We start from the raw sequence: 18,097 nt of genomic DNA, 5'->3' as shown, positions 1-18,097 counted from the left end.
GTAAGGCTTAATCCCTATTAGAAAGTTGGGTCCATCCTATCTGTCTGTCTGTCTTATCAGCCAGTCAGTAAATCCCACTGAAAGCAAAGTTCACCAAATGGGCTGCCCAGCCAACCTGAGGAACGTCAGTGTTTATAGGATTGGGAGCATTCTATAGGGTTCCTCTCTTCATGCTGATGAGGTTTAGGGCAAGTTGTCCTGTGCCGCTGGGCGGCTGTCAGTATGGTTGAGTGGGGGTGACAGGTGGGTGGTGAGCATCCTCTAGGGCTCCAGGCCAGCCAGTGGGACCCTGGCACAGGACAGAAAGCCTGCGGCCCTGCGACTGGCAAAGATGTGGGAGTAGGGGGTGCCCTTCTTGAACCACAAGGAGTGCAGTTGCTTTTTGGGTGGCAGCAGAGGGCCGGATGCAGAAAGCTTAGGGTTACTTGGTGACCAGCAGGGGCTATGTGCCTTCTGACCAGGCAATGGTGGCCAGGGAAGCCACCTGCACTGACGGCGTGGTGCACCCCCAGAACGCGGCATGTGGGGGACTCAGGCCAGGGCTTTGTACATCGCAGAACAGGGGCTTGAAGGACCCCCGACGGGGCCCGGGGAGGGGCCATAGCGCCACACTGAACCTGGGCACCGTGTCTCAGAACGGGTGTCAGATTTATGGGACTGTTTTCTGAATGTTTAAGCAGCCTGCTTCTTCTGGACTACTGGGTTTGTAAACTGTGCTGATTTTGCCTTTGCATTCATCAGTGTAGCAAAGATGTGCTGAGACCCTCCCGTGGGCCAGAGCCCAGCTGTGCCTGGGACCCACACACCTGGCAAAAGCTGCGCCATCCTGGACTCCACCTTGTGCATACAGGCACTTAAGGAATGCCTTTGCTGACAGAGGCTTTTAGTTTAGCCTTAGCTTCTCTGGAATTACTTGTTTGGAGATTGAGTTCCTGGTAAATATGGGACCTGGGTATTTATTCCTGGTAAATATAGGACTGGCTGGCGGCTCTGCATCCTTCCTCCGAGGGTCCTGGGGAGAAGGGTGTGGGGCTGGCCGCGTGGCTGGTTTCTCCCCCATTTCCTGTTGAACTCCTGCCTCATAGTCCCCACATCTCCCTACCCTAGTCATTGTTTAGAAGGTGCTTCTGGAAAGGGCGATACTCTGCAGCCTTGTGAGCCTGGGCCACGAACATCAGGGAGGCCTGTGCCCACGGAGTCAGCATGCTGTGGCTGGATTCGGTGTCTGAAGCCCAGGGCCTGGCAGCAGTAACAGGGAGGGCTGACTGCCAGGTGCCGCTCGTATCCGGAGATGAGCACAGCTGCTTACGCCAGACTGTGCAGCGAGTGACGTGACATTTGTTTGTGGCTCTTTTTTCTAGTGACACAAAAGAAGGGAAGCCCGGTGTTGGTGGATTCATGCCCTTCGGGTTCTCTGGTGTCCTGTCGGGGGCAGCGACTTGCTTCTATGCCTTCGTGGGCTTTGACTGCATTGCCACCACAGGTATGCCTGCCAGCCCACTGCGGTCCCGGGTCCTCCTGCATCCCGGGCAGACAAGCCAATGCTGCCCATGGCTTGTCATTTCCCTCCTTGCTGGCACGGTCCGGTCGCCACTCTTTCACACATGAGTGACGTGTAGATTTGTACTTTCCTGCCAACCCCTCCCACCCTCAAACCATCATCACATCCCCAAGTGTCAACGCCTGATGGAAGCTGCATCCTGAATGAGGCTAAGGTTCCGCTGTTAGAATGGGATCATAGCTGCGTGGCTGTGGCCTGACTCCTTATCTGAGCATCTTCCGGGAGGAGTGAGGCCATTCACAACATTGTCATCCTGGTGGACTGAACAGGCCAGATTTCCTCTGCCAAAGGAAGCAAGTCTCTTCCTTGGCCGCACCGCCACATTCAAGCCGAGAGCGCTGCTGCACGGCCGCGGGCTGTCGGCTGTGTCTTCCTGAGCACCACCCCTCCGCTCCCGGAAGCACAGGAGGCCCCAGTGCCACAGGGCCAAGCGCTGGGGGGAGGTTTCACGTAGTGTTGCGTGGGTTCCCTGGCACTGAGAGGCCTTGGGTGTCACGTGGGCAGATGCGCTGCCTCTTGCTCTGTGCCCTCCTCTGCTAACCCCTTGGTGCTTCTAGGTGAAGAGGTGAAGAACCCACAGAAGGCCATCCCTGTGGGGATCGTGGCGTCCCTCCTGATCTGCTTCATCGCCTACTTCGGGGTGTCGGCCGCCCTCACGCTCATGATGCCCTACTTCTGCCTGGACAATAACAGCCCCCTGCCCGATGCCTTTAAGCACGTGGGCTGGGAAGGCGCCAAGTACGCAGTGGCCGTGGGCTCCCTCTGCGCTCTTTCTGCCAGGTGAGAGGACTTTCTGTGCTGGCTGCTCCTAGGGGTGGAACCACCGCAGGGCTTAGGCTGTAGCAGACCAGGTACAGCCGTGCGAGACACACGTTGGCTGCCAGCATTCTTTACCCTTGAAATAGACCGAGCACCCAACCTAGCCTTGATCATGTGGCTTTCAAACCCTTGTCAATATTCATCATCCCAAGAGTTGTGTTACTGAGATTTTCATCCTGAAGAACCCGAGGCTGGCTTTTCAGCATCATCTGCTTAGCAAGGGACTGGCTCTCTGTCCCTAAATCTGGTCCCTGGAACAGGCTCCCTGTTTGAACACCATAGTTTGGCCCTCAGTTTGGCTGTCATGCAGAAGCTACTTTGAAGAAGGGAATAAATGCCTTTTAATGAGAAACATTTTCACCAATGTATTTCCTCTTAGCCTGTATAAACAGAGCTATTTGGTAAATATTGATTTACCATGGGGAAATCTTCATGAATGCAGTGATGCTTGTATTTTCTGTTTGATTCAGCTAGAAATAATTGCAGGAATAAATACAGTTTTCCATCTGTAAAGACGGTGCTGGGTCTCATGCTAGTGTATGTTAGATAGATGTTCCCTACTCTTTACCTTAACCCTTACTCACAGTGTGTACTCTTTCTGGGGTTGATTTACTAAATGCCAAGTCTTTTAGCCACAGGCCTCACCCAGCGTGGAGGGATGGCAGCTCTTGGTGAGCTCAGACTCCCTCTCCTCTGTGGTAAACTGAGCATGGATGGATGTGGTGCCTTTATCCCTTATGAGCCAGGTTCACTCACGTGGTTTGCCTCTCCCCATCTAGCCTTCTAGGTTCCATGTTTCCCATGCCTCGGGTTATCTATGCCATGGCTGAGGATGGACTGCTATTTAAATTCTTGGCTAAGGTCAATGATAGGACCAAAACACCAATAATCGCCACACTAGCCTCGGGTGCCATTGCTGGTGAGTACCAGAACTCATTTCACATGTCAATATTTTGCCAGTGGAGTCATGACTCCCTAGGGAGGTATCTTGCCTTGTTCTGGTCTGTGAGTAATCTCACCTGGTCTTTTTAACTCCTGGGTTTCATACTTGGAGCCTGGTTCATTGCAAGTTGACTGACCTTTTGACAAAAGGCAGAGGCCAGTTTGACAGAGGATGGGAGAGAATTTTCGAACAGCTTGCACTCTGGTTTTCATCTCATTGGGCAGAGCTTAGAACACACAGTATTCCCCCAAAACCCTTTCCCCCCATTTCTGGACATTTCCCTGAGTAGTCAAGGGCAGGCTGACACCTTCCTGCATGACACAGGCCAAGGGAGACCTCGCCAGCACCTGGAAATTCGGCATCCATTTCTGAATTCTCTGGAAAATAAGTGTCCCTTATGAAATGTGCTGCCTCTTCCCCAGAGAGTATCAAGGGTGCTGCTGATGAAGCCGCTTGCCGCTAAGTTTATACGTAACAGCAGACCCAGTAGAGCTTCATCTTGTCAGATGAGCATCATTGCTGAGAGGATCATTTTGATGGATGACTAATCTGAGCCATGTGGGTGTTCCAGGGCCGTAGATGATGGAAAGGAGAACCCAAAAGGAAGCTCGCGTGCACACTGTACCTGTGGTTTTATGTCTCCTTCTTTCGCGGTTGCATTTCATAGCCCGGAAAGGCAGACGCCAGCCCACTGTACAGATGTAGAAGTGGAGGCCCAGGGAGGTGAAGTGAGGATGTGCACCCAGGACGGTGGAGCGGCCTTGTGATTCCAGGATTGTTTTCATGCCAAAGTAGCCAAGCTCCTTCCAGGGTCTGAGCAGAGCAGTGGGTCTTTTTGGCAAATTGGGGCATGTGATATCAGTCATAGTTTCTAACACAGCAACTTGTCAAGTAGCCATTGGTAAGGCCCTTGACCTTCTTAAATGAATGAATTATTCACTAAGTTTTATTAGCATTCATGCCTTTAGCAAACTGTGCTTAGTTTTGTGGATTAATATTATGTAATAAACCTATTTTTAAATTATGAAACTTTTTTTTATGTGATTCTATGTTCTTGAGAGTGACTACAGTGGTCAGATTGAGAGGCACTATACACCAGAATGTGACCAGTATATTTACAGGATTAAGGATTTGGATATAGTCATTGTTTTCTCAGTCTTTACCTGGAATTTGATCATGTTCAGGACTGGCCTTAATTTCCTTCCCCTGCTGATAGAGGGAGATCAAATCATGCTCTTTGAAGGGACTGTGAAGTACGTGCCATTCACAAAATCCAGGATTTACCCTTTTCATTTGGTGGGAGTGGTAAATAAGTATTTGATTTTCTAAAATCACCTCACATGGAAGAAATTAGTCTCAAGTTTCCCATGAGTAGGAGCATCGGCATCTGTGGCATGCACAGTTGGGTGCTGTTCTGATTATCCAAAAGGCCCTCCCTCATTGCTCTTTAATTTTATGTTTTATTCTCCATTTAAATTTGTTTTAGTTGCAGTGATCTAGAGGGGCTTGAGAGATATTTGTGGAAAAATAATGGTTTTGTGTTTATATTTTAGCTTGTGTTGATTGCATGTGTTTTGAAAATATCCCAAAGCAGATCTAGCCAAGTTGTTTTTTAATGAGTACTTGACATACACACCCACATGCATAGACATGCATACTCTCCCAAAACTCACAAAAGATGTTCAAATAAGGGTGCAGGTTTTCATTCATTTTAAAGGCCAGGGACACGGTGATAGGGGCTGATACTATATTGTTTAAGAACAGCTCTTCAGATTTCTTCCATGTGAGTGACTTCACATGTGAAGAACTCTGCTCTCCTGCTCGCCTGCCTGGGTTAGGACCCCCTGTGATTCCCCCCAGAGCACCAGACCTGCCCTTCTTTATCATCCAGCACTGTTGCCCACTGATGCCTGTGTCTTGGTGGGGTACACTCGGAAGGCTGGGGCCTGTGGTCTGCCCTGTTCAATAGTGAGTGCCTAGAACCCAGTGATGGGCACATTCTCACCAGAGCTGGATGGATGGAAGATGGGTAGATGGATAGATGCTGAATGGATGGACGGGTGGATGGGATGGATGAATGGATGGATGGATAGATGGATGGATGAGATGGATGGAAGATGGGTAGATGGATAGATGCTGAATGGATGGACGGGTGGATGGGATGGATGGATGGATAGATAGATGGATGAGATGGATGGAAGATGGGTAGATGGATAGATGCTGAATGGATGGACGGGTGGATGGGATGGATGAATGGATGGATGAGATGGATGGAAGATGGGTAGATGGATAGATGCTGAATGGATGGACGGGTGGATGGGATGGATGAATGGATGGATGGATAGATAGATGGATGAGATGGATGGAAGATGGGCAGATGGATGAGATGGATTGATGGATGGTGAGTGGATGAATGAAAGATGGGTGGATAGATGGATTGATGGAGAATGGATGGATCAATGGGATGGATGCACATGAGTCTGTGAATCAGCATGGTCTAGAGGAAGACACACAGGACTCAGAGTCATAAGAACCTAGTTCACATCCTTATACCTATGCTTATGAGCTGTGTGATCTTAGATAAGTCTCCTAACCTGTGTGAATGTTAACATCTGTAATGTAAGGATGGCTTACAAAGTTGCCATTAAAATCACAAGAGCGAAGGTATTCTCTATACAAATGTTAATGATTATTACTGTCTATTGAGGACTGTGTCTGTGATTTAATCACAAGCTTAAAGGGAAGCTTGACTTTAATCAAGCTTAAAGTGGGAGTAAAAGCAGCCCCCTTCGCTGCCCTGGATGGTAGGTGGTGGTGGTCCTGGTTGTCTGTGCATGCAGACAGCCATCCACAGATCCTGGTGTCTGTCTCTTCCCAGCTGTGATGGCCTTCCTCTTTGACCTGAAGGACTTGGTGGACCTCATGTCCATTGGCACTCTCCTGGCTTACTCGTTGGTGGCTGCCTGTGTGTTGGTCTTACGGTATGTATGGCTTTTTGGGGTTTCATGACAGAATGCAGATGCACCTGGTAGCCTTTTCACAGTTCCGCTATGGTTTATGTGATGAATGAAACTTTTAGGTTGGTGATGGCTCCAATGGGAGCTGCCAAGGAGAGGGGAGGACCTGGGTTGAGAGCCCAGTTAGGAGGACGTCCTTGGCAAGAGTGGGGTGGCCCCTCACCCCCCTCTATCGTGTGCCCTCATTTTTATGGCTAGATGTTGGGTGGATAGAAATAGATTCTCGGCCCAACTATTAGGCCAGGATCCTGGGATCAGAATTTTTGAAGACTGATTGCAACTTGGTTCAGATTCTTGGGACAGAGAGGATTGAGGGCTGCCCTGGTAGGAGTTAGGGAAACCCAAGGCCTGTGAAACCCAGGTCAGCGTAATGCTTCTGAAGCTTCGTTGCACTGTGGCTGGAGGAATGAATCCCATTACGTGGCATGGGGTGCCCTAGGTTGATGTTCAGGGACACTGTGGAGTCGGCTTGTTGTGGCCTGGTTGGGGCCAGGCAAGCCTCTCGCAGTCGCAGTAAAGCTGCTTTGGGCCTGGGCTTGGTGCCTCGGTGTTCTCACCTGCCCCAGCGCCCACTCCCAAAGCGCATCCCTGGGCAGCTGGCGTCCTGAGAACCGGTGCTCATGGAGACACTCAGCACCGGTCTGCCCTCAAGAGCCTGCTCCTTTCAGGGATTCCCACCTGCCAGGCCATTGATTGCATCTCCAAGGTGCTCAGCAGCCGATGCACATAAAGCCCGAGCTGAGCCTCAGCAGAAGCTCTGTAGAATCAGCTAAGACTATTGGGGACCCCTTATTCTTCCCAACAGGCCCAACGCTAGAAGATTCTCTGAGGTCCCCCACTTTCTTAATTGACCGAGTGGTGCTGCACAAGCGAATCCGTACAAAAATGGTTAATATCTTTATACTCCCTCTTAGAATTGATCATATGCAAAATAATTCATACAGCACTCTGCTTTTCAAAGCTGGTGGAAAAGATGTGCACTCTGTTCACTTTGGGTGGGAAGATAAGGCACCTCATTCAGAACGGATGCTCCACCGGCAGGTAACTCATGTCTTGGAAATCATGCTGCAGGCTCGGCCCTCCGACCAGCCGCACAGAATTACTTACTCCGAGGTACTTGGAGTTTTAAAATAAATTGATCCAATTAAGGCACGCAAACAGAATTTCTCAAATCCATCAGCCTGCAGCCGCATTTCTCTGGCTCTCTGTGCCAAATAGGATCCTGGCGTTACTGCTTTCTATTTCTCTCCTTCCTTTTTGCTCCCTACAGCAGTAATTTTGTGGGAAGTGGCCTAATATCTTTAGCATCTGAGGGCCACTGCCACTTCTCAGAGCAAGAGAGATCTCTCAGGGTATTCCTCTGGGCTGCTCATGGTGGAGGTCATGTCACCCCGAAGCAGAGACCGTGGGGGATGTTCCCCAGAAGCAACAGTGGGAGGTGGTGTTCCCGGTCTCTCCTCGTCTGTCTACAACGCAGCATCTGACTATATCCTTCCCATTTTATACCTTGTGTCCCGGGCAGCTAACTTTGGAGGCTTATTGAGAACTTGAGTTGGTGCATGTCCTTTTGCTTGAAGCGGATGATGGTGGTCACACAATACCTTTCTTTCCAGGTATCAGCCAGAGCAACCTAACCTGGTATACCAGATGGCCAGTACTTCTGACGAGTTAGATCAAGCAGACCAAAATGAGCTGGCCAGCAGCAATGATTCCCAGCTGGGCTTTTTACCAGAGGCAGAGCTGTTCTCTCTGAAAACCATACTCTCGCCCAAAAACATGGAGCCTTCCAAAATCTCCGGGCTCATTGTGAACATTTCAACCAGCCTCATAGGTAAGAGCTAGCCCTTCCCTGGGGCCTTGCTTGTTGGCATTGCATGGTGTCTAGGCAGTGGAGCTAGAGTTGGGGGAAGGTGCCAGAGAAGATGAGCATCTGTCTCGCTCCTGGACTGGGACATAGTTGCTCTGTGCTAACTGAAGTTGATGCCTTCGGAAATGGAGCCTCTCTCGCCACAAGTTGAGGGGAGAGCAGCGGATGCCAGTGGGAAATTGAGAAATGGTTGAGTTGCAGCTCGCTCTGTCTCTTCCTTCCCCCTTAGCTGTTCTCATCATCACCTTCTGCATTGTGACGGTGCTTGGAAGGGAGGCTCTCACCAAAGGGGCGCTGTGGGCAGTCTTTATGCTCGCAGGATCTGCCCTCCTCTGTGCCGTGGTCACGGGTGTCATCTGGAGGCAGCCCGAGAGCAAGACCAAGCTCTCATTTAAGGTGAGCAGCTCGGCCTGGGGAAGGAACCCTGGCACACAGACCCTGGCCCTCCTGCTGCCGGACCAGCCTTGTGTGGGCTCAGCCGGGCCTGGGTGCTCCTGAGGAAGGATTTTGTCAGCCAGCTTCAGGTAATATGGGGCACGGGCACTGAAGGCACACAGAGGACCAGACCCTGGAAGGGGAGGCAGCAGCCCTCCTCCGCTGGACGTTTCCCTGAGTAGTCAAGGGCAGGCTGACACCTTCCTGCATGACACAGGCCAAGGGAGACCTCGTCAGTACCTGGAGGTTCGGCATCCATTTCTGAATTGTCTGGAAAACAAGCGTTCCTGATGGTCAGTGTTTTGTGAAATGTGCCGCCTCTTCCCCAGAGAGTATCAAGGGTGCTGCTGATGAAGCCGCTTGCCCCTAAGTGTATATATAATAGCAGACCCCGTGGAGCAGTCCCTCCGGGGCGGTGCGACACTTCTCGTAAATGTCTGCTCAGGTTGATCGCATGAGTTTTCCAAGCCTCAGAGATGGGCAAGGCCTCTGCATTTTTAGATTACAGAAATACTAAAAAAGGTTGTTGACCTGAGAGGTAAAGTGGAGGTCTGTCTTCTAGTCCTTTCTTTAGCGGGAGAATCGCAACAGAGGAAAATTAGAATGGAGCTCACTTGGCCATTCCGAGCTTAGAACCAAATCCCCACCTACTAAGATTGACCCTTGGGTGTGTTTGTGTGTGTGTTTGGGTGCGGGGTGTGTGTTGGGGGGTGGGGGTGGGGGTGGGCGCTCCCTCTCTCTTCCCCACGCTCGCCCGACAGTCCCCGTCACACTCAGGTGTGCTGCCTTTTGCTAGACAGTTTTACTGAACTGTTGGAACTGGCGCCACTGCCGTGGACTGACACCGCCTCCTGTCTCTGCAGGTTCCCTTCCTGCCAGTGCTCCCCGTCCTGAGCATCTTTGTGAACGTCTATCTCATGATGCAGCTGGACCAGGGCACCTGGGTGCGGTTTGCCGTGTGGATGCTGATAGGTATGTGATGCTGCCGCCAGCATCTCTCGGGAGCCTCCCTTGTTTCAGATTTCATAACAGAATGACGCACATGCAGTCAGCAGCTTTCTCGAAGATGATGCTGAATCCCTGGTAGGCTGAGTCCTCTCCTCCCTGTTAGATACTTTTTGTTTTCATTGCCTCTTGCCCAAACTATTTATTCCATTGGGCAAGACCTTGGTATTCACAGGAACAAAGTGATGAGTCTGCTGCAGATAAGGTACCAGTTATTTTCACCCCGGACAGGGAAGTCTGGCCTGTGCCTCCCGGCCCCCCGCCTGCCCAGCACCAGATTGGCATGGGCAGTAGGCCCAGGCAGGGGTGGGTGTCATGGGCTCTCTGTGATGGCATCGTCTTTGTGGAAGGAGAGTGCTTTGGAGCCTATGGGAGATGCCACTGGGCTAAGGGGCTCCCACATGAGATAGATCACCAGGGGTAGGTGCAGCCTGTAGGGCCAGCCGAGTCCCACCCCTCTGGACGTCTGGCCCAGGGGCTGGAGGGGAGCGACTCATTTCCTTCCCTTCAGCATCCGAGTCGTCGTGCTGATAGCCAGGAGAGTGGCCCTGGCCGTTGCCCCTCAGGACCATGTCCCTACAGCCTTGCGGCCCCGAGTTTGCATGCTGCGGGCAGATGGCTGCTGCCTCATCTCCCAGGACCCTCGAGGGGTGCTTTTCCTCCAGGAAGTACTTGGCGGCCTGTTGTCTGCTGGCACTGGGGGGGGTGTCCTCATTCTCTGCAAATCCAGCCCATATCTAGTTAGACAGACGTCTCCTAGAGCCTTTCTGAGAAAAAACTGCTCACAGCCCACTGGCCAGTTCCTCAAGGCCTGGTGAAGGCAGAGGCTGCCTCTTCCCAGCATCCCTGTCGAAGCCCCTGTGTTTGGGAGCCTGAGCTCCTTTCCTGGGCGCTGGGTGGCTGAGTCCTTGCTTTCAGGCCTCTTTACTGTGTCAGCCACACAAGGTGGCCCCAATTACCTGGGGCCATCTGGCCACGTTCCCTGGGCAGGTGGTTAGAAGCGTAGGTCCTGGACCCACCCCGGAGTCCTGGGCACAGGAACAGACTGTGGACTCCTGTGTGAAGTCCGTTCCCGGGGCTCGGTGGCTCCTGCAGTCTGATGGTCAGTTACGTGGAGGAAACGGGCAGTGGGACCGTCCAGGCTGAGAGCCTGGAGACCTCCAGCGCCTGCGGGAAACCCCATCTCCATAGTGCACATTCCCGATACTCTCGTGGCCTCGGGGGCATCAGGGGGTTAAGCTGAAGGACCCGACGGCTTCGGGTGGCCCTGGCCCAGCTGCTCTGTCTGCTCAGGAAATGCTGCAGCATGAGGCCGTCCAGAGGAATGTGGGGCTTTGCCAGATGTCGCAGTGGCCTTCGTGTGGCAGCTGCTCCAGATGTGGAAAGGTCACAAGGGCTGCTGGCTGTGGGCTCATGCCAGGCAGGGGCAGGCTGCCTGAGCAGGTTTGCTGCAGGGCTGCCCTGGGCTCCCAGCCCTGCCTGTGGTGGTGCAGCCAGCGCTCTGTTCACACCCGTCTCTGCTGTCGGCCCGCAGGCTTCATCATCTACTTTGGCTACGGCCTGTGGCACAGCGAGGAGGCATCCCTGGATGCTGACCAAGCAAGGACTCCTGACGGCAACTTGGACCAGTGCAAGTGACGCACAGCCCCGCCCCCCGGAAGTGGCAGCAGCTCCGAGGGACGCCCCCAGAGGACCGGGAGGCACCCCCCGCTCCCCACCAGTGCAACAGAAACCACCTGCATCCACACCCTCACTGCAGCTGAAGGTGCAATTACTTGAACTGCAGCCCCAGCCCACCCTCGGCTCTGCAGCCGGCTCTCCAGGTCCTGGTCACCTCCAGACAGCTGCTTGGCTGGGGCCACTAGGCTGCAGCCGGCCACTGTGTCTCCTCACTTCTCTGAACAAACAGTTCCTCCCCTATCAGCTCAGCCCGGATCTGCCACAGCCTCAGGCAGAACGGAGGTCACCTTCTCTCCTTATCTTGGGAACCAGGCCTTCCTCCCCGGGGACTGTTCTGGGATTGAAATTGTGCATACTCCAAACTTTCGCAGCCATCTTCCCGCTCAGCCCCAGACACCCAGCAATCAAGCCAGATGAGTACCACAAAACAGTGTGTCCCCAGCAGCTCCCCACCCTCAGAGCCAAATGACAGTAGTGCGCTTAAAAAGGAAAATCAGGCCTGTTGTCCTCCCGTTGCGTTCAGATGGGTCATTAGGGCTGGACCTCACCTGCCCCTCAGCTTCTCAGGGCTTTGCCCTGACACCATGACTGGCTGGTCAGCGGGGCTGGGGGCAGCTGGTTCCTCTCAAATGAGGAAGAAGGGATCGCTCCCATTAGGGCCTGCTCTGCTTATGCATGTGTGTGCACACATGTGTAAACCAGGGACCTTCCTCAGCTCGTGGCCTCCAGGCCTGGGCCAGTTCTTGCTGCTCCTGCCATCTTCTCTGACTGGCTGTGTCCTGAGTAACTGGAACATGAGACTGTATCTGCAGGACTGGCCTCACGGCGGCCGAGTTAGAAGCGTGTTTCCTGTGCGTCGCCGCCGTTCGCTCAGTCTTACCCTCCCATGCTTTGGAGCCAGTCTGGTGGCTCTTGGAAAGTTCTCAAGGTTGGTGGCAGCTCAGTGCGGGTTTAGGACATGTCGGGGGCATGCGTTTCTGGCCCTGACATGAGCTGTCTGGCCTCTCTGTGACGTGATGAAATTGAAATCAATCTGCAGTCCATGAAATTGTGACTCACTCCCCCAGATTAAGTTAGGGCATAACATGAACGTGGAAATGACCACGTCATCACCCCTGTGGCTGGCGTATTGCTGAGATGTGTGGTTCGTAGGGGAGATGATTTCCAGGCATATTGCTGTCCCTTTTGTGTATCTGTCATCCTGATGCTTCGTACCCCACGCCTCCACAAGTGGGACAGACCCGAGCATCCTCCCCGCCCCCATAGCTACAATGCACTCCACCCCGGCCTGTCTTGCCCGGGTCGGGGCCTGCGGCCAACACCATTTCACGCACACTCCTTGTAGATGGAAGCCAGAGGAAACCTGAACGTGGGGTGAGAGTCGACTTCAGGAGACAGAAGGCCCATGCTGATGGGGCAGGGAAAGGGAGGTAGGCATTTTGGACGCCAGGGGAAATGGAAATGTTGCTTTCAAAACTTAGTTTCCTTTCCATTTCTTCCTAGTCTGGCCTTTGATACAAATCTGGTAGAAGCCTGATAAATTGAGGGCACTTGTGTCCTCCCTGTGCCCCCAGAAGATTCTCGGAGAGAAGTGCAAGAATTTGTGAACACGCCAGTGGAGGGCAGGTGGGCAGCCATGGGCTGGGCCTCCGTATCAGGCCTGCTCACTTTGCTGGGAGCTTTATTCTGATGTCATTTTGAATGGTCCAGAGGGAGCATCAAAAGAGCCCAAAGCTCCGATTTCCAAAGAGAGGTATTGACATTTATATAGATTGGTGCTGTAACATATTTTGATAAATACTAACTTATTTTGTTGGGGTTTTGGTTGTCTCTTGTCTTAGGACCTGGTAGTTATTTGCTTGTTTTTTTTTTTTCCGTTATTTTCTACATAAGCAAAGAGAACTCAAGGGATAGACAGTCTCCAAGAAAAGTGAAGTGGTAGGAGAGAATTGCTTTTTTTTGTTTTTTCTTTTTCTCTAGTTTTTCTTTCTGGCTGAAATTTCTGTGAAGACAGCACCCAATAGACTATGTAGAGTTGACATTTGACGTTTCAGTGGGCGCCGTGAATCATTCTGTAGATTGAGAAGGTGTGTCTCCCCTGCTCCGTCTCATCATGAGGGCTCACTGACAGCTGGGAGTCTGTGGCCTTCCTCACGCAGAGGCCTTAAAGCTCGATGCGGAAGCACGCCTAGGCTCGGCAGGGATGGGACCCCCCCGCGCCCCCTCCTTAGAGGACGGGCTTCCTGGTTAGGAAAGGACACGTGGAGGTGCCTTGCATAATAGTTCACTGGTCACCGTGCTTTTATGAGTAGTTTTTTGTGCAGTTGCCAGGGGGTTTCTCTGCTGTGTGCGAGGGGAGTAATTTAAGCAATGGTGTCTGGAGTAAGCCTCACAATTTTAATAGACTTTTTTCTTATCACATCCCTCAGTTCTTTCCCTGAAATAAAAATACAAGCAAACACATTGATAGTTTCACATCTCTTAGTTCCCTTGCCCAAACAAGAATATTCTTAGTTCCGCTGGCCAGGATTTTCCTAGTCAGAACTTACGCATTACTAGAGGCACACCCGCCAAGGGAGTATTGTGTCTACTTTTATCTGTGCACCAGCCACAAATAAATACCCTCATTGGAAAGACCCATATGTGCTGGGTAAACATCCCTTCCTGTCTGCCACAACCCCCGTGACTGCCCTGCATGTGTTCATGACCTCTGAAGGCCCAAATTCATGAAGCAGCAAACCCAGCAGATCCCCAGCCCGCCTGCCTCAGGACCTCTGCTGAAGACAGGGATGAAGAGGGTCTCCAGGGAGGCAGCGGGGGCCTTGTTGGCGGCTGGCTCAGGAGCCGGCTTACAGGAGGGCAGCTCTGCAGTGGGGAGGAGCGCCGTCCGGAGGAGACCAGGCCTCTGCATGCCCCCCACTCTGCTTACCATCCCTGCTTACACCCCCTTGGCCAAGGCTTTGTGCAGCGGATTTAATTTTCCAAATGAAGAGGACAGAGTGATAGATGCATTTTCCCCAGGCTGTCTCGGAAAGGTCGCTAAATGTATACTGTTAGAATTGCTGAGATCTCCCCCCACTTTTGGTTTTTGCAGCAGCAAAAACTCTCTCTCCACTGCAACTTCTTTTATCTCTCTCAGGCAGCCAGCTCCCTGGTCCCTTGTGCTGACTGTAGTACAGTGGCCAAGAGCTGATACGAAGCCAGGGGTGACCGCAGGACGGTGGGCTCAGTGGGCTTCTTCACCTACCCCAGTCGCCAAGGCCCTGACGCACTCCCTCCTGCACTGTCAGCACATCCATGTGGACAGCTGGAAGGGTGCATGGCCCGCCCACCTTTGTCCAGACGGGTGGAAATCTGATGATGCCAGCTCCTCCCTGCCGTGCCCCTGCCGCGAGCAGGCATTGTGAACTGGCTGGTGTTCGCAGTCCCACGTGGTGTGGCCTCCAGCCCAACCCATGGTGGAGACTGGAGACAAAGCAATGAGTCCTGGTGGGGGGCACGTGGACATGCCCCACAGGGGCCTCACCCAGGCTTATAGGCAAGGTCCTGGGCACTGCGTGACGCAGCACTCACTGCTAAAGCAAGCCCGCCTGGCTCTGTGCCAGGGCCCCTCTTCTGATTCACACGTCGCATTTTTACGCAGACCCTTCCTTCTTAATAAAAGCTGACAGTTCTGTTGGCACCCAAGGACCCACACCGTGAAGACAGGGAGTGAGGGGCCTTTGTGCCCAAGCCCAGCACAGCTGTGTTCTGGGGTGCGTGAGATCGTGTCCGTGTGCTGCTGGTGTCCTGACACAGTTCCGAGGACGGGGAAATTGCTGGGTGGCGGGGCTGTGAGGCTCGTATGTGGAACTGCTGCAGAGTTCGCCGGCAGACGGATCTGGATATATGTTATGTATAATGGTTATGTGTAATTTAAGATATATCTGTTTGCCATCGTCATAAGATTATATGTAAGACTCTTAAGGGAGAGGGAGATGTACATTCTGCCAGGCTCCTGTGGACTTTGTTTGAGTCATGAAATTGATTACTGTTGATCCAGTGGTGCGAGAAGCTACACTCCATGTGTCATCACGCTTATGACTCCTAATGGATTTTTAAGGCAAAAAATGCCAGCCGACTCCATCTTCACCCCTCAATTCCTCGAGTCCAGCCTTTCTGTGCCAGTGCATCCCTGAGCCACAATGCTCTCGCCATCGGGACCCGGCTGGGCCTGGAGTCTCGGGGCACAGTTACCATGGAGCCCTCCTGGGTCATTCTACAAATGTGCTGAGTGCCAGCTGAGAGCCCCACAGGAGATGGAGTGCCTTGGCCAAGCTTAAAGAGAAGATTTTCTCAGGGTATTTATTAGTGTGTCCAGCAGGGTCAGGAAGCAGGGATGGAAAGATGCATTCAGACTGTTAATTTATTAACAAGGCAAATGGTTTTGTGTTTCTTGATGACAAGCTATTAAGTTTGGGACTTATTTTCCCATTTGAGAAGTTATAATATATATTTAAGATAAGTTTCCTGCTTAAGTTGTGCCTTTCAGCTTCAATGAGTTTAAGGAGCACTAAGGGTAATGATACCAATGAGGGTTGGTTTATTATCAAACCTGAATAGCTGTGGTTTCTCCGGTAAATGTTTTCTTCTACTGAACATGGAGCCATTATTAAGAGTTGTATGTTTTTTATTATGTACATTTGTATATTTTTTTGCTTGTTTGATGTTCTATTTTTCTAATAGTTTTCTTAGAGTTTCTTAAAGTTGTGATACTAGATTTAGATTCCGATGCTAACTGCAAATCACGTTGGTCTCTGCTGGGTCTCTCCTGCTTTTATTTTCCTTTAAGGACAAGTGTAGTTGTCGTCCACCACCTTTCAAAACATGTGAAACTGCCCTGCCTCCCCTTTTTGCTAACAACCCTGTGTACATTGACAACTTCTTTTATGTTGTAAAATCAAACTATTTTGTGGTACATTATCTCGCGCTTCCGCAAATTCTAATAAATTCTGTGGCTTCCATGTGCACGGCGTGATCTCAAGAATCCTGGCGGGTCTCTGCTGGGACCCAGGCGTGGGTCCAGATCCCGCTCTGCTTCCCCACAGCCCATGACTTTAGTCCCATCTTCTCTTTCCTGTAGCCATTTGGGGGAAATCTTTATTCCAACAATTTGAGCCTCAACCAGAGAATCCCTTGAGCCCCCATTTTGGATGCTCTGATACTGTCTGCAGATTTATTTGGCTTTGGGGCCACAGATGTCTTCTTTCCAACCAAGCTGTTGGGGTAAAGCAGCTCAGAGGCTGTCAGTTGTCAGGCATTTGCTGAAAGACTTGGTCTCCGGCAACAAACCGCCCTCGCCCATTGCCACCGCAGCCTGTGCTGGCCTGCACACACACACTATCCTGACACACACACCATCCTGACACACCCCATCCTGACACACCCCATCCTGACACACACCCCATCCTGACACACACACACCATCCTGACACACACACCATCCTGACACACACCATCCTGACACACACACCCCATCCTGACACACACCATCCTGACACCCCATCCTGACACACACCATCCTGACACACACCCCATCCTGACACACACCATCCTGACACACACACCCCATCCTGACACACACACCCCATCCTGACACACACCCCATCCTGACACCCCATCCTGACAAACACACCCCATCCTGACACACACACCCCATCCTGACACACACCATCCTGACACACACCATCCTGACACACACACACCATCCTGACACACACCCCATCCTGACACACACCCCATCCTGACACACACCCCATCCTGACACACCCCATCCTGTTAGAGGGAGCAGAGTGTATGCAGGGCAGAGGGGCTGTGGGGAGTGTAGCTATCCTGGTAATTGTTACTCTCTCACTCCCTCAACTCCCTTGAGAAAGGATCCATTTTTTTGCATTGGAGGCAAATGTAGTCAAGTGGGTCTTAATTCCCAGACAGTAAAAGGCAGGGATTCACAGCGGCTCTACCAGAAGATCTGCTGCCCGGAAGATAAGGTTTGACCTTTGAGTTTTGTCAGCTGATGGATGGTGCTGAAAGCAGATACCCAGGGAGCTGTGTGGAGGGGAGGGCAGGCAAGCTGCTCTCCTGGCCCCAGAGTGCCTGTGATCTGGAATGTGTAACGAGCATCTGCACCTGAGAGCATCATGCACATTTCGTGTTCCTTGGCCACACAGAAAGCCAGACCACAGAGCTTGCCCGGTGGGGAAGCAAGACTGCGCAGCGTGCCCCTGGGACACAGGGTGGGCGTGGTCTCTGGCCCAGTGTAATTACTGCGGGAGGTTCTGCTGATGCAGAAGCTGATTCACAAAAGGGGCCAGCTTCGCAAAGCGGCCCAGAGAGCCTGATAGATTCCAGAATTGGGAAATAAGCACGGGACATACCTTGTTCCTGGATTTTTGTATGTGTCCTGTAGGAAGGCGACCTCTGGTCCCTAAGGATGACTTTGAGCCAAGTGCAAGGTGGACCCCAGTTCCTGCAGCGCCACACTGCCACCTAGTGGCTACTGCTTGGTGCCGCACAGGCAGCTTGAAAAGGCCATGCCAAGTCTTTCAGCAGTTTCTTCGAAAACCCTGACCGGTGGGGCGATGCCAGGCTGGAGGCTTGAGGGGCACCACCTGGAGAAAGTTTTCCCTTGCACAGTTTGGTTATGAAGCACCTCTGGTCATTCAAAAGCTGCCCCCAAACAGCATTCGCAGCAACAAGGAAGCCTGTGGAGCCATGGCCTGGGGTGCTAG

At 52.2% G+C, this 18,097-nt stretch overlaps 2 protein-coding genes across 5 annotated transcripts in view; both read left to right on the top strand.

The window, feature by feature from the left end:
- The window catches only part of SLC7A1 (solute carrier family 7 member 1), an 85,325-nt gene extending 68,995 nt beyond the window's left edge, over positions 1 to 16,330 (top strand). For 3 of the 4 annotated variants that reach the window (XM_050766863.1, XM_050766862.1, XM_050766864.1), the window contains 8 exons: positions 1,362 to 1,483; positions 2,119 to 2,341; positions 3,160 to 3,299; positions 6,202 to 6,304; positions 7,954 to 8,171; positions 8,437 to 8,603; positions 9,506 to 9,614; positions 11,182 to 13,145. In XM_050766863.1, coding sequence (XP_050622820.1) covers positions 1,362 to 1,483; positions 2,119 to 2,341; positions 3,160 to 3,299; positions 6,202 to 6,304; positions 7,954 to 8,171; positions 8,437 to 8,603; positions 9,506 to 9,614; positions 11,182 to 11,285 — 1,186 coding nt within the window. In that variant the 3' untranslated portion in view covers positions 11,286 to 13,145. Of the gene's footprint in view, positions 1 to 1,361; positions 1,484 to 2,118; positions 2,342 to 3,159; positions 3,300 to 6,201; positions 6,305 to 7,953; positions 8,172 to 8,436; positions 8,604 to 9,505; positions 9,615 to 11,181 lie in introns of all 4 variants that reach the window. The other variant, XM_050766861.1, reaches the window with a different exon arrangement.
- LOC126940754 (uncharacterized) lies at positions 14,054 to 16,330 on the top strand. The gene has a single exon (XM_050766925.1). It carries the CDS (start codon positions 14,054 to 14,056, stop codon positions 14,732 to 14,734), a length of 681 nt encoding a protein of 226 aa, XP_050622882.1. The 3' UTR covers positions 14,735 to 16,330.
- Positions 16,331 to 18,097: the final 1,767 nt, after the last annotated feature.

Source organism: Macaca thibetana, chromosome 17 (genome assembly GCF_024542745.1).
Source record: "Macaca thibetana thibetana isolate TM-01 chromosome 17, ASM2454274v1, whole genome shotgun sequence".
NCBI lineage: Eukaryota > Metazoa > Chordata > Mammalia > Primates > Cercopithecidae > Macaca > Macaca thibetana.
Note: the sequence above shows the minus strand (reverse complement) of the source record. Positions and strands in the feature narration are given on the sequence as shown.